The sequence below is a fragment of the Marmota monax genome, unplaced genomic scaffold (assembly GCF_021218885.2).
Source record: "Marmota monax isolate L192 unplaced genomic scaffold, Marmota_monax_Labrador192_F-V1.1 WCK01_AAM20220418_F8-fsc00088, whole genome shotgun sequence".
Classification (NCBI taxonomy): domain Eukaryota; kingdom Metazoa; phylum Chordata; class Mammalia; order Rodentia; family Sciuridae; genus Marmota; species Marmota monax.
In genome coordinates, this window is record NW_026694492.1 from 4,259,766 (window position 1) to 4,273,405 (window position 13,640).

The window sequence follows — 13,640 nt, forward strand, 5'->3', positions numbered from 1 at the left end:
TTTCTGCAACAATCTGAAACTTTCCATTTTATATGGGAACCCAATTTATAATGGGCCATATGAACATTGCATATAGGGGATAAAACAGGGTTCGAGGATGCAACTTTTAGGCAAGGGATCCACTATGGATTACAGTGGATTACTGAAAACTGACCTACTAAAATTCATAGTGGATCCCTTGCCTGTCAGTTTTCAGTCAGGAATGCATGTGATTTAGTTTTGTTTGGAAGCCACCTGTCTTCTTTCCAGGGTGAGACAGGTATCAGGTAAGATTTTCTAGATGCGTTTATACAGGAAAGATATTAAGTCTTTTAAATGCATCTCTGAAATGTTAAATGACTTACTGACATATCCTTCAACTTATAATTATTCATTTTGAAGCCATATTTCATGTTAATTTGTTATATTTTAGAGGCAAACATCTCCTATGCTCCAAAAAAATTGTTTCACAATTTATTTACAAAATTATAGTTTCTCTCAAATATTCCAATGGCACATATTTTAAAGAGGGAATAATTTGGAAAGGCTGAAATGTCTACAGGAAATGATCTGTGTAAGTAGCCTACATTTGATGACTATATAGTCTATATTCATATTTACAATTACATTAACCAAGTTTTTTCCATCTGAGATGTTTTGTTGGAATATATTATTCTGCTGTTGGGAGTCTTTGGCAGAGCTAAGAAAAGTTTAAGAAATAAATTTTTCATGTGCCTGTGTAGTCTAAAAGGATCATCTAATTTTTAAGAAAGATTTTGGACGTAAATGTACTGTCATATTGTAATCTGTCTCTCCCATCCTGTTTTATTTGTCTGTGATGTTTTCGGTTTTGGGGTGGAGGAGGGGAGTGAATTTCTATTTGCTACAGCAAAATGTATAAAAGGGAAATCATTCTCAAAAATTGTTACTAGGATGAAACATGATTTAAGATACAGTACCTGAGAGAGAAGGAGGAGAGCCAACAGGAGTTGAAGGATTTGATGAAAAGCTGTTGTTAGTGTGATCTGGAGAATAGATCTTAAATGGTAAGAAGGAAAAAAAATCCTTCATTTATTAGGAATAAACAATTAACAGTTTTTAAAACTACAAAGCTACCAATGCAATTCATTTAAATATTACAAGTTATCAAATATATGTAAGCATCAACTACAGTACCAATACTCTGAAATGCAAAATGTAACACCTTCTTCTACAAAATGAGAGGTTAGACAGTATCATTTCTAAGGTTTTACCTCCAATGCCTTTCATTATAATTAGGGCATTCTGATTCCAAAGCTATAGAAGGCCCAGATTAAATAAGCACTTTTACTTAGGACACAATGTTAATATAAGTTGGATTTATTTTACAATCCCAATGGTTAGGAAAAAAGCAACCAGAGACAACCTCCACTTACATTTGCAACTGATAATGTTTAGCTTTTGACAAAAATATCAGGTATAGTTCCTTGGTCAAATAAGGTGTGCCATTTTGTCACTGGGGAGCATCCAGGAAGAGAACCATTTAATTCTGTCTTCCTAGTAGTGGGTGGGCAAAGCAGAGAAGCCAAGTCCCCCAGGTGCCAATAATGTGATGATTCCTCATTTTTTAAAAATGCCTATTCCAAAGTGTTTTAGAACTATCCTGGCAAAGCTAGCATTATTGGTCAGTGAGCACCATATTACTTTAAAGAATAAAAAGAAATCTACATAGAAAATCTAGAAACTGAAAGGCACAGAGAATATCCCCAGATCAATAAGTGAACACTCTAGCTTAGCCAACACTGTGAGAAAACAAGATGTTAGAGACCAGCCATGGACAGGACACAAAACCGCGCCCCCTCAACTTTTCCAGTGATCATTATGCAGGACAGCTAGTATTTTCTAAAAAATCAAAGATATTTGCCATTCATTTTCTAAAATTCCAAATGTCCACTTCTGATTAAAGTTCATCCTGCTACAATGGTACGCGTGGAGTCCAAAGTCAATATTTCCTCACCGAAGCAAGTGCTTTCCCCAGAGCGTCTCCAGTCTGGGAGCTGCCTGCTGCCCCGCTTCCTCTATTTGCTGCAAAAACAAAAGGCAGAATATGAAAACCAGGCAGTGAGACGTCTAACAATTTTCTATTCCTGGTCCATTTACTCACAATTTAATTGCATTTTTAATGCTAATTACAACACATTAATCTTTAATTAGCATTAATTTGTTTGCTGAGGTAGATGTCAAATATATTCATGTTACATTTTTTTACAGATAAAATATAAACCTGACACCTTGGTTTAAAGACAAAGTGTTTTAGTTGCTATTACTTTCCCTCTTGTTGGTTAGGAGTGGTTGCTGGTGACCAGTTGCATGCCAACATGTGGCGGATATTGCTAAGGTGTAGGCAGCACTTCCAGGACACTGAAGTCCCCCAAATCCAGCTTTTCTTTATATATTTTAAAATATCAAATTGAATTACCTTTATGAATAATTTACACCTCTTTTCAAATAAAGAAAAACCTGATACCCAGCAAAATGGGGTTTTCCTCTGAGTGCTCCACAGCTGAATGAAGCAAAACCAACAATAAAAGAATTTATAACTGGTCCAGCTAACAAGGAGAGAAAATATTTTGAATACTTTAAATAACACGTTTTTCCACACACTTAAATCCATGTTCACATTAAAAAAATATTTGACTGTTATGCTACTAAAAGTCAATATGTTCTCAAATTCTAGAGATAAAATAAGTCATAAAGCTTTTCTACCACCTTAAACATTGATATTTTATCTACAAAGCGAATTAACAAAGGATAGTATAATACAAGGCATATACCCCAGTGTATAAATGAAAGCCAGCTCTATTTAACATGCACCTTCTGAAGGTAACTTGTTTTTAAGACTAAATGGTAAAATGGGTGAGCCAGGGTGGGCAAAGCAGAGAAGCCAAGTCCCCCAGGTACCAATAATGTGATGATTCCTCATTTTTTAAAAATGCCCTTCAGGATTAAAACGATGCCTAGAACTTGGGGCATGTTGTGTGTATTAAGGCTTCAATCCAAGCAAAGGGGCATAGTATTCAAACAAAACCTATGCAATTTCCAGGGGAAGATGTTCTCACTGTTTGGTGAAATGAAAAAAGGAAATCTTGAATATGCTTATGACTTAAGCAGAATTTCACCGCACACTTGTGTAATCTAAAACATTTTCCCAGCTGTACCAGTGAACCAGAGAGACCTTTTTGGGACCAGCAGGCCTCATCCTCTCCCTGACCTGTAACATGCAACGGTGCAGACAGACCTTCAAGGGTCAAATCCTGTGCTTCTCCAAGTCCTGATTTCATTTCTCCTGGCCTCTGTTCAGCATAGTAAAGTTCTGCTTGTCACTTTTACATATTTAGATGTTGCACATCAGTTCCATCATCTTTTTTTTTTAAATATTGTTTTAGTTGTACATGGACACAATATCTTTATTTTATTTATTTATTTTTATGTGGTTCTGAGGATCAAACTCAGTGCCTCATGCATGCAAGGCAAGTGCTCTACCACTGAGTCACCACCCCAGTCCACGTCATCTTTTGATACATGTTTATTTGGTTAACAAGACCCGTACACATATTCATTTGTGAATTTCTAAAATAATGAAAGAAACTGGTAATATGATCAAGTGAATATGATTAGACTCAATGAAAACCTCTTCTTTTTCATATCACAAATTTATGATATTAAAACTACATGAGTTATTAGTACTCAAGATTATACATGTAAGAAATTTCTTGAAATCAGGGAATGGCATCCTAGAACTGGGCTAGTGGAAGAAATCTAAATAGAAATCAAACATATTCAAATTTTTAATATAAGATGAAAGATAAATGAAATTATATCTAGTGAGAAAATGAGAAGAATTTCTGTGTAAGTTCTTTAAAAACTAAACACAGCCATGGAGCTCAGTGGTGCATGCCTGTAATCCCAGTGACTTGGGAGGCTGGGGCAGGAGGATGGCAAGTTGGAGGTCAGTCTCAGCAATTCAGCTAGGCTCTCAATAACTTAGTGAGACCCTGTCTCAAAATAAAAAAATAAAACCGAAAGGGCTGGGAATGTAGCTCAGCAGTAGAGGACTTAATACCAAAATAAAACTAAAACCTAAACGCATTTCTGAATAAAATATAATGAAGATCTGAAGACACAGACAGCACTAGTAGTATTTTGCATATATTATCATGGTATCTGGGAAAGGAAAATTGTCTTCTTTTCCCTCCTCTGTAAGTAACATTATCTTTTTATTATTATCCCAGCTGCTTGGGAGGGAGGCTGAAGCAGGTGGATCCTGAGTTCAGAGCCAGCCTCAGCAACGGTGAGATGCTAAGCAACTCAGTGAGACCCTGTCTCTAAATAAAATACAAAAAATAGGGCTGTGGATATGGCTCAGTGGTTGTGTGCCCCTGAGTTCAATCCCTGGTACCCTCACCCCCCCAAAAAAAAAATTAGAGTGAGCAATGAAAATAATTTGTGATATCTGCTTGATATGAATACAGATCTTCATGAAGTGTAAGTTTAGAGCCACATTGGGATGGGAGGGGGCAGGGATCGCCTTATCTAACAAAGAACCTACACCAAAAAAAAAAACAAAACAAAACAAGATATTGTTTAATTACAGGTAAAAATTTGCCACAGAAGTAGTTTTCAAAAGGGCTTAAATTTTAAAAGATCAATTCTTCCTTTGAACAATTTAAAAATGAGAATTATTAATTTTTTAAAAGAAAATTCATGAAACCAAACAGGAAGAATTGAAAACCAATAAAAATAATTTAAAGAATTTTACAAAATAAATTATATATCACACAAAATCGTACTTTAGAAGAGATAAGATATTCCTGTTATGATTTCTTATAGCAGAACACCTTTCTAACTAAGCTTTCTCTTAGTGTCGGTTTTATAAACAGAGATACTAAGACTCAGGAAGTAGTACCAGAAATAGAACCAGTTCCTTACCTCAACTTGTCATGAAAATGTTTCAGAAAACTACAAAGGCTACTCATGGAAGTCACTATAAGAACAGAGTATTTTTTAACATGAGGCCATGTTACCTTGCAACAGCTGGACCACCAAACCCCAGGGCTTAAATTTCAAAGAAGTTTACTGGGGCCAGTTCACCCTCTCACTGGGAATGCCTTTTGTTCTGTTCCAGGACACCCTGGAGGGGACACATGTTCAAGATTCCCTGAACATGTTAAGTGAAATGGGTCCTTCTCTTAAGAGATTTCTCTCTTTTTTTGTGTATGACGGACATATCAAAGGGCATACGGAATCAGAAAAGGAATATACTTTTAATCTCAAATGGTCCAATTTTTCCCCTCCTCCTCCTCCTCCTTAAACAAATGAATCATGTTTAGCAAAACATGTATCAAATTTACATTTTCAGCTTTACTATATCAGTACCTGATTACTCTCCAAGCCTAAGTTTTGGTCAACTTATATCATCAGCAATTACCCAAATACCCCTTGTCACAGAAATATGGCCTTCACTTGGGAAGGGCTGTATGGATTCCTTGCATTAGTTTGGTTCTAATTGATTTCTCTTGCTCAAGAGAAAAAATAATGAGCCTCTGAATCGAGTGGCAACATAAATATGGATGGGAGATGAGCAGTTATGAAGAGGAACTGTAATTTTGTAGGAGGATTCGACACTGCCAGCCACCCAAGAATTGTTCAGCGGGACAGATCACAGGTGCTGTGGCCGGCTGGAAGATGAAGCGGCAAGCAGGGCCGTGGAGCCGGGCTGCGTGCTGGACCACCCTCTGTCTTGGCCTTCGCTTTGGGGAAGTGGCAATTCCCTTCAGAACACACCCGAAACAAAACACTGGGATGAGTGGTGCCTGGGGATCAAGTTTTGAAAAAAATCAGAATTTGGAAAATGTGTTTCCCTTTTATTGCACACTCATAACCTGAGGCCGGGAACATCATGAAGACATCAAAGGAACAAGAAGTGCAATCCGTGGTGTGTTTGCCTTAGCGAGGACAACTGCTTTAGCATGAAGTTTCTCTGAACTGTGTCCGAGTGACCCTTATGTCATAAAACCAGTAGGAGCAGCATTACGATGCCCTGAGCTTGTCTGTGAAGATGAGCGAAAGGGGAGTGTTTCCAGCACTCCTGCTACTGTGGCATTTTTAGAAGAAAAACTCGAATATGGTCTGCAATGCTGGAATACAGAGTAGGAAGGATTCCAAGGAATGAAACGGGGGTGGGGAGGGGCGCGCTTGTGACCATGTGCAGGAAACGGTGAAGAGGACTTAAATGAGACTCGCTTGTGGTTCTGCCTTGGTGGTCTCTGTAACTACCAAACACCCAACATGATGCTGCTGGATACGACTCACATTACTCTTTTACTCTGTGCCTGGTCATCACCCAACTGTATCTGAAGGCTCAAGATCCTTGTAAAATACAAAGTGAATGTTATGTGACTAATAATAAAATGACTGTGAAACCAGGTCCTCCAGGGAAAAGGGACACAATGTTCCTGCTAGAAAGTCACATCCTAAAATGTATCATGTCATACAAACATGTCATTAGAAGTGAAAGTTGTTAGCCAGATTAATTCATGATCCAGCTAGATAGTTCAGAGTAATCTTCAGCACATGGTGTATTAAATCAATCTTGGTAGTCTGTTCCTTCAACACTACTTGGTTTGAGCTTTGAAAACATAGGAAATATCTTGCATTAGGAAGCGGGCCAGTGGAAGACTAATAAAACAACAATAGTTATTATATCCATTGTGTTAGTTATATGCCTGATTCCTTCTAAGGGGAAGGGAGGATGTTGAGCCCCAAGCCACAAGGGGTACATTTTGTGAATGTACACAGATGGCAACTCCCAGTGGGGAGCTGGAGAGAGTGCTCAGAGGCTCTCAGCTTGAAAAGTTTCAGTGGACTGGGCTATGGTCAAGGGTCCTCTTACTTCTGGTCAGGAAGGGCTACATACAGCAGTTAGGAAGGAAATACGTGGATAGCAAAATGCACGTGGCTACTTTCCTGTAGTCATTTCTGTTCTCTCTAGCTTGTACTAATCATTTTTTAACTTTCCTCCTCTGTATGTATGCTCACATGCACAGGAATTAAACTGCTCTGCTTTTGAGATATACCAGCAGCATAACATTAAAAGGGTTTTAGGAATCAAGTTGAAGGACTCTAATGCTGGTAACCTAAAAGCTTCTCTCCTTAATGGGGCGCTACACCAGCTGAGCTACTGTGAATCTGTGCTGTGTTCTACCTATCACTTTCATATAATTCTAGGGTACTTAAGACCCTCTTTCAATTCAGAAATGGGTAAAATCATCTCCAGAGCTTGCTAACAAGGTTTGAGAGCAGACTGCATATCACAAATAAAATATTTCAGTCTTCAATTCTCTCATTGATTCATGAATGAACGCATCATTTAAAAAATAAAACCCTCTCATTAATATAATCTAAGTTTGATTACTTCCTAAAGGTTTCTCAAAAAACAATACTGAGGATTAAAAGACAAGAGAAAAATAAAACAACGAAACAATGGTCACTTCTTCTAAGAAAAACAAATAACTACCCCAAACCTCAGTGAGCACTTTCCCTCTGTGAAATGCATAAGATGGACAAGAATTCAGTGTGCAGTTACACAGAGGTTACTGTCTGATGGCTCCAGAGCGCCAGTCTCACTCTATAGGCCCTGGGCTAGACTACTCTCATTTCGGGACAACTGCTGACCACTAAGAAGCACACTGCCACATAAAACTGAGAAGCAGACCTGGTCTTCGGAATTGAGAAGGCCGCTTCCTGAGACATCAATGCCATGCATTCAAAAAGATCGCACTGCCTTGAAACTTTTTACCAAGAAAACTTGAAAAATGTGACATCCATGTGTTAGTGCTTGAGCCCCATTCTTATGGCATTAGTATTGCTTACAGTTATTTTCTACAGAATCATGTGTGTAATCTCAAACATGTGTCAGGCTATGTGTTCCCTATTTACCAATTATTTAATTAGCTCTGTTTGTTCTTTGAGATATAGACAACGTAATATTTCTTTATTTCCTGCATTTCAGAATGAGTGAATGTACGCCAAATATTTTCAAAAGTCTACAGATGTATCCTATTAATCCATACAGTTTGTTAGTGAAGTATCACTAACACCAGAAGAGAAAGCTTCTTTTCTTGTCATACAGACATGGTGCCATTGCTGCCTTCAACCACCCACTAAAAACCAAACTGAAGTCTAAGAAAACTGAAGTGGAAAGAAACATGATCCTTGGGAACACTGCACAGTAAGAAGGCTTATCATCATCCTTAAATTTTCTTTGTACTTAAAGAATTGGAGGACATGTTATTTTTAAGGGAGAACATTCTAGAATTCTAGGAACCTTAAAGTGCTTTCTGCATTTACGCAAATCAATGGTAGCCTATTCCTCCAAAACGCTGAACTGTCATAGCTAGTTACATCCTAAAAGATTATAAACTTTTTCATATTCTGCTAATGGATTTTGACAAATACATGCATTATTGTGAGATATTTCATATAATACATTTCCTAAAAATTCATTTTCTGGCTTTCAAAAATCTTATATACTTTCCTCTTTTCAAATTAGAGCTCTTTTATTACTTTCTAGACCCTTAGCAGGGTTCTGTAGTCTCTAACAAGTTAAACCCATCCTTAAAATGCAGAAGCCGTATATGGCTCCACTGGACCCAGACCCACTAAGAGGACAGTCCTGTGTATTGACAAGCTCATGATGAGGCACCAGTTGAAACCAAGTAGATCTCACTCCCACTGTGCCTGTGGCTAAGCTGCCCAGAGCTCACCAAGGATGATTTACATGATCTCGTAATATCTCTTTCTTCCTAAGTCATAGTGCCTTTCCCACCAGGAAGATTGTTTTGCAGATTAATCTACTTTTTTTTTTTTTTTTAACAGAGCCTAAGTATGTATTCCTCAACTCAAGGGTCTGCTCCACCTTCATACCTTCCTAAAAAAGAAAATTACTCAAACCACAACTAGACAGGAAATCTGTCATGTAAGAGGATGAATGACTGGTCATTCTCCTTTATAACCAGATCTCATGACAGCAGAAAGGGGCTTTCCATTTGTCAAACCGCACTGAAGTGAAATATGCTTTTCTCTCTCTTTCAGTTCTGCACTTTTCTTTCTTCTTGTTTTTCAAATCTGCCAAAAGTGCACTGAGAGCTAAGAAACTTCCCCATGTGACCTCTGTCCAGAGCTCTCCAAGGTCAAAATGGTGTAACATACTCCTAGAAGTTTTATTATTAAGTCACGGAAATGGAAACTCTTTCCTAAACTGGCTTCTCAGTGAGACATGATAGTGGAGGGCTGCTAGATGGATCACCCCAAGAGTGAAATAAATTACCGAATAAGCAGAGAAGGTATTATTTAGGCAGAAATTATATTTGCAACATTTCAAAATGCATCTCCTTCATCAAAAAACGCTCCCACATAAGTGATTCACACCACTTACAAAAGTTCTACAGACCATCAAAAAAAAAAAAGAAAAAACTGTCAAGAACTAAGAAGGATAAATAGCAGCATTATTCTGTCACACAATGTTCTCTCAAAAACAGATTCTAGAGTATTCTCATTAGTGACCCTCTGGGAATGATTATGAGGCCAAGGGAAGTGTGGACTGAACTAGAACCAGAGGGAGTAGTGGCCAAGGAAGTCAGGTTTCAAGGAGGGCAGGTAATGCCAAGACGGAGCTTGCTGCCCAAGTGGATGGAAGCCGTCGGGGCAGATCCAGGAGTGGCAGCTGCCTCCCTCTAGGGTAGCGGGACCCCCTGCCTAGATTTTCCCTCAGGAGGAGAGTACTCTTGGGCAACCACCTGCTTGAAGGCGAGGACCACAAGGCAAGTCATGACAATCAGGGACGACCTTCTTGGCCCTTAACTCATTACAGAGGAGTACCCAGTTCTTTCTGGCCTTCTGATGCCAGCCATCTTCTCTCTTGAAAGAGAACACTCTCCTGCCAGAAGCACTCCATTATGCCACATTCTCCAGAGGCCTGAGCGCACCTCGCTATCAAGAGTCACCTGAACCATTTCACAGGAGGAGGGTGTCACCGTCATGGCTAAGGACTTAGCAGAGAAATGGATCTGGGAAGTGGCAAATGACCACTGTTAAGAGCTATTCTGGTCCCTTTCTCACCTGTCGTCCAGGGATGGTCTTAAGAGAGGTTCACTGTGTTCACCGAGAGTGTGAGAAGCGAGTGAGTTTGGGTCTACTTAAACCCTTGTTAAACGTAATGTCTTCTAATGGACAAAGAAGCCAGATTTCAGTTTTTTAGGACCAAAACCATGGTTATGATCAAGCCAGTGATTACTTCTGTTTGATTCACTTGTCTGTCCATTCCGTTGGGTGACAAGTGTCTTTGCTTGCCTGCTGTTCAGCTCTATGGGTAAAGAGCGGCCCGGCATTATCAACCCTGACGTGGACTCACCCATGATACTGTCCGTCCCGTTGGCAGGAGGCGTGCAGGAGGAGGTGCTGTAGTGGTTTGTGCCACTACGGTGGAAAGTGGACATCGGAGGAAGACTGGAATTGATGTCTGCTGAGGAGTGTGATGGATAGCTCTAGAGCAAGGAGAGAAAGGAGCCACATTCAATCACAAAATACTTAGTGAGTGCGTTTTCTAATACTTCTTTCAAAACTCTCCATTCTGCAATGGAGATAAGCTTTCAGAATTTCAAAAACAGGTAAGCACACATCTTGCTTAGACCTGACAGCTTTCATTTTTCAAATAACAAAATACACAGATAGCATAGTTGGTTTGGGTTTGCATCAAATGTCGAGGCATACCATGGCAACACAGGACACCAAAAAATGATCCCAACCTCTAAGTCTACAAGTCATGGTTCAAAATCATCTCCAAGACTTCAGACACATAAAATACCATTTCTCCTGTTATTTTCATGGCCTATTGGTAGAGTTAAACTGATTTCACTAAATAACACATAAAACAAACAGTAAGAGCCATAGATTTAAATTATACTTCATCAAACCTTCTGAACACTAAATGGCAAAGAGTAACCAGTTTCAAATCTTCCTGTCAAAGTGGATTATCCTTCTGAATCTCAGCAGCAAGAATAAAATGGTGAAGGACAAGAATTTAAAAAGCACTAATGCTTATATCCCTCCCCCAAATATCAACATGAAAAGGCCTCTCCCCGTGGCTGTCCTAAGCGAGCCTGAGCCAATCTGAACTGAGAATGATGGATTTTGACTTGAATTCTTTCTTTGTATGCCCTATCCACGTGGATGACTATGAAAATCACATGTTATTTTAGACATTAATTTTATTTAAGGATGAGCTTTGAGTTCGGTTGCTAAACTAGTTGTCCAAAATGTGTCTTTGCTTGTGGCAGATCACAGAGGCCATAAGGCAGTAAATTAGACACAATCCACCTATCTGCCAATGAGAACATCACTAAAGGTTCATGGTTATTTACAAAGGCACACCAGCCTATTTTTCTTTTCAAGATAAAAAAGGTATTTAATAAGTTATTCTCATAAACATTTGAATGTGTTGTAGATGTAAAAGAAAGATATTTAAGATAAAATAAACTTTTTCCTTGTATATAATTATATTGAAGGACTATGGATTATAATATTATTGGAGATGCTGTGAAAATTGTTTAATTTTAAATTACAGATCAAATATAATGTTGATATTCAGGGATGCTTAAGGGTACAACATTTGCTCAGAAAGAGAGAATCTAGTGTCTTGGTGGTTCCCTCTTGATTTTGAGAACCACTCTGAGTTCTGCTCTTCCTAGAAGACTGATTGCCTTATGACTTCTAGCTCTACCATGGTCTCTTCCCTTCTAGGAGTTCCTAATGCAACTGTGCCATTTAACGCTCAACCCTATGTTACCTGTCACTCAGGCTCTTTCAAGTCCATTTCCAAATATGCTATCAACTCCTGAAGGACAGAGAATGAAGTTGGGGTTTTTGCATGTCACAACTTATGGCTGAGTGCTAACACACAATGACACTGTAGGTTCAAGGAACAGTTTGCTATCACAGTTTAATAAACAAAAGCTTGAGATCATGGCATATTTGAGAGATAACTAAATGGTCTAGAAAATCAATCTACATTTTAGAGCTGGATTCACCAATGATACATGGATGTCTTTGAAAATATTACCCCTGCACATCTAAAATAGTCCAACTTAAAAGACTTTAGAGAGACAGACATGGTGGTGCATGTCTATAATCCTAGTGGCTCAGGAGGTCAAGGCAGGAGGATTGTGAGTTCAAATCCAGCCTCAGCAACTTAATGAGGCTCTAAGCAACTTAGCGAGACTCTGTGTCTAAATAAAAAGGGCTGGGGATGTGGCTCAGTGGTTAACTGTCCCTGGGTTTAATCCTTGATTAAAAGAAATAAGAAAAAAAAAAAGATTTCAGAAAAAGGATACATAGGGTAAGCTTAAACTGCTCCAAGTTCCTGAGAGTGCCTTTTGAACTTTTACGGTTCATGGACTCTTTCCGTGAACAAAAAATTCCTTAGGCTACTTGTTAAACTCCGTTTTACCTGACACTTGAATTTCCTAAGTAGTCCATGGAATTTTCTCTAAGAATAATAAAGTGGGCCCATTCTGCAGCAAAGCTAACCTGAAAACTAGGCAGGCCAAGGGACACCAATCTTGAAAGAGCAAGGTTAGAGTCATTTATACTTTAGGGCTAAAGACTATAATAAAATAGAAAAAAAGGAACAACGTGGAAAAAGAAATAAAAAAGAAAATGAGACGGTATGACTTCACTTCTACACAGCCCTACTCCTTGCTAAGATTTTGGAGAAGAGACAAACTATAAATCAGTCCTAAGTGTGTGAAAACCTAAAAAGAGGAATAGAATTACACAAAATATTAAATAATATTATAATCAGAAGAGGACACAGGGAAAGGATAATTTTATCAGTGAGATTTTGGACCCCTTGAACTTTATATAAAATGGACAGTGATTTGGGATTTGACACACAAAGGGTAACCACTGAGTGCAGAGAATAAAAAGAAAAATTAATCCCCATAGATTTTTAATGGGGGAAACCAATGCAATCCTGTTAAATCAGTTATTTTTAGAGATTCAGAAAATTAGATGCTGAAAGAAATTAATGAGATTTATAACTAGATTACTTTTCAGTGAAAGTATCTTGAAAACTACTGTCACTCAGAGACATAATAAACACACCACAGAGAACATTAGTGATATGAGAGTAACGTCTCTTTTAGAGGATTTAGAGATCAACTCTAAGAGGTTCTCTTAGTCTCTTCGTCCATCTATTACTGTCTGTTTTGCTTGCTACGAAGGCACAAGGGGCACATGATAAAGTGAATGCTTGTGGCTTTCCAAGCCCACTGTTTATTTTTACTTTTTTTTTTTTTTTTTTGGTACTGAGGATGTAACTCAGGGGGCACTCAACCACTGAGCCACATCCCCAGCCCTATTTTGTATTTTATTTAGAGATAGGGTCTCACTGAACTGCTTAGCACCTCACCATTGCTGAGGCTGGCTTTGAATTCGCCATCCTCCAATCTCAGCCTCCTGAGCCTCTGGGATTACAGTCTCGCCCAGCTCTTTTTACTTCTGATACTCATGATAATGTATTTAGAATCTACTGACAGAGCAAGTGTTGGAAATGTTTGCTTGGT

At 38.5% G+C, this 13,640-nt stretch overlaps 1 protein-coding gene across 22 annotated transcripts in view; it reads right to left on the reverse strand.

The window, feature by feature from the left end:
* Positions 1-13,640, reverse strand: part of Tcf4 (transcription factor 4) — a 347,226-nt gene that overhangs the window by 35,655 nt on the left and 297,931 nt on the right. For all 22 annotated transcript variants that reach the window (XM_046419428.2, XM_046419435.2, XM_058571344.1 and 19 more), the window contains 3 exons: positions 10,430-10,562; positions 1,976-2,043; positions 939-1,017 (listed from right to left, as the gene is read on the reverse strand). In XM_046419428.2, coding sequence (XP_046275384.1) covers positions 939-1,017; positions 1,976-2,043; positions 10,430-10,562 — 280 coding nt within the window. The remainder of the gene's footprint in view (positions 1-938; positions 1,018-1,975; positions 2,044-10,429; positions 10,563-13,640) is intronic.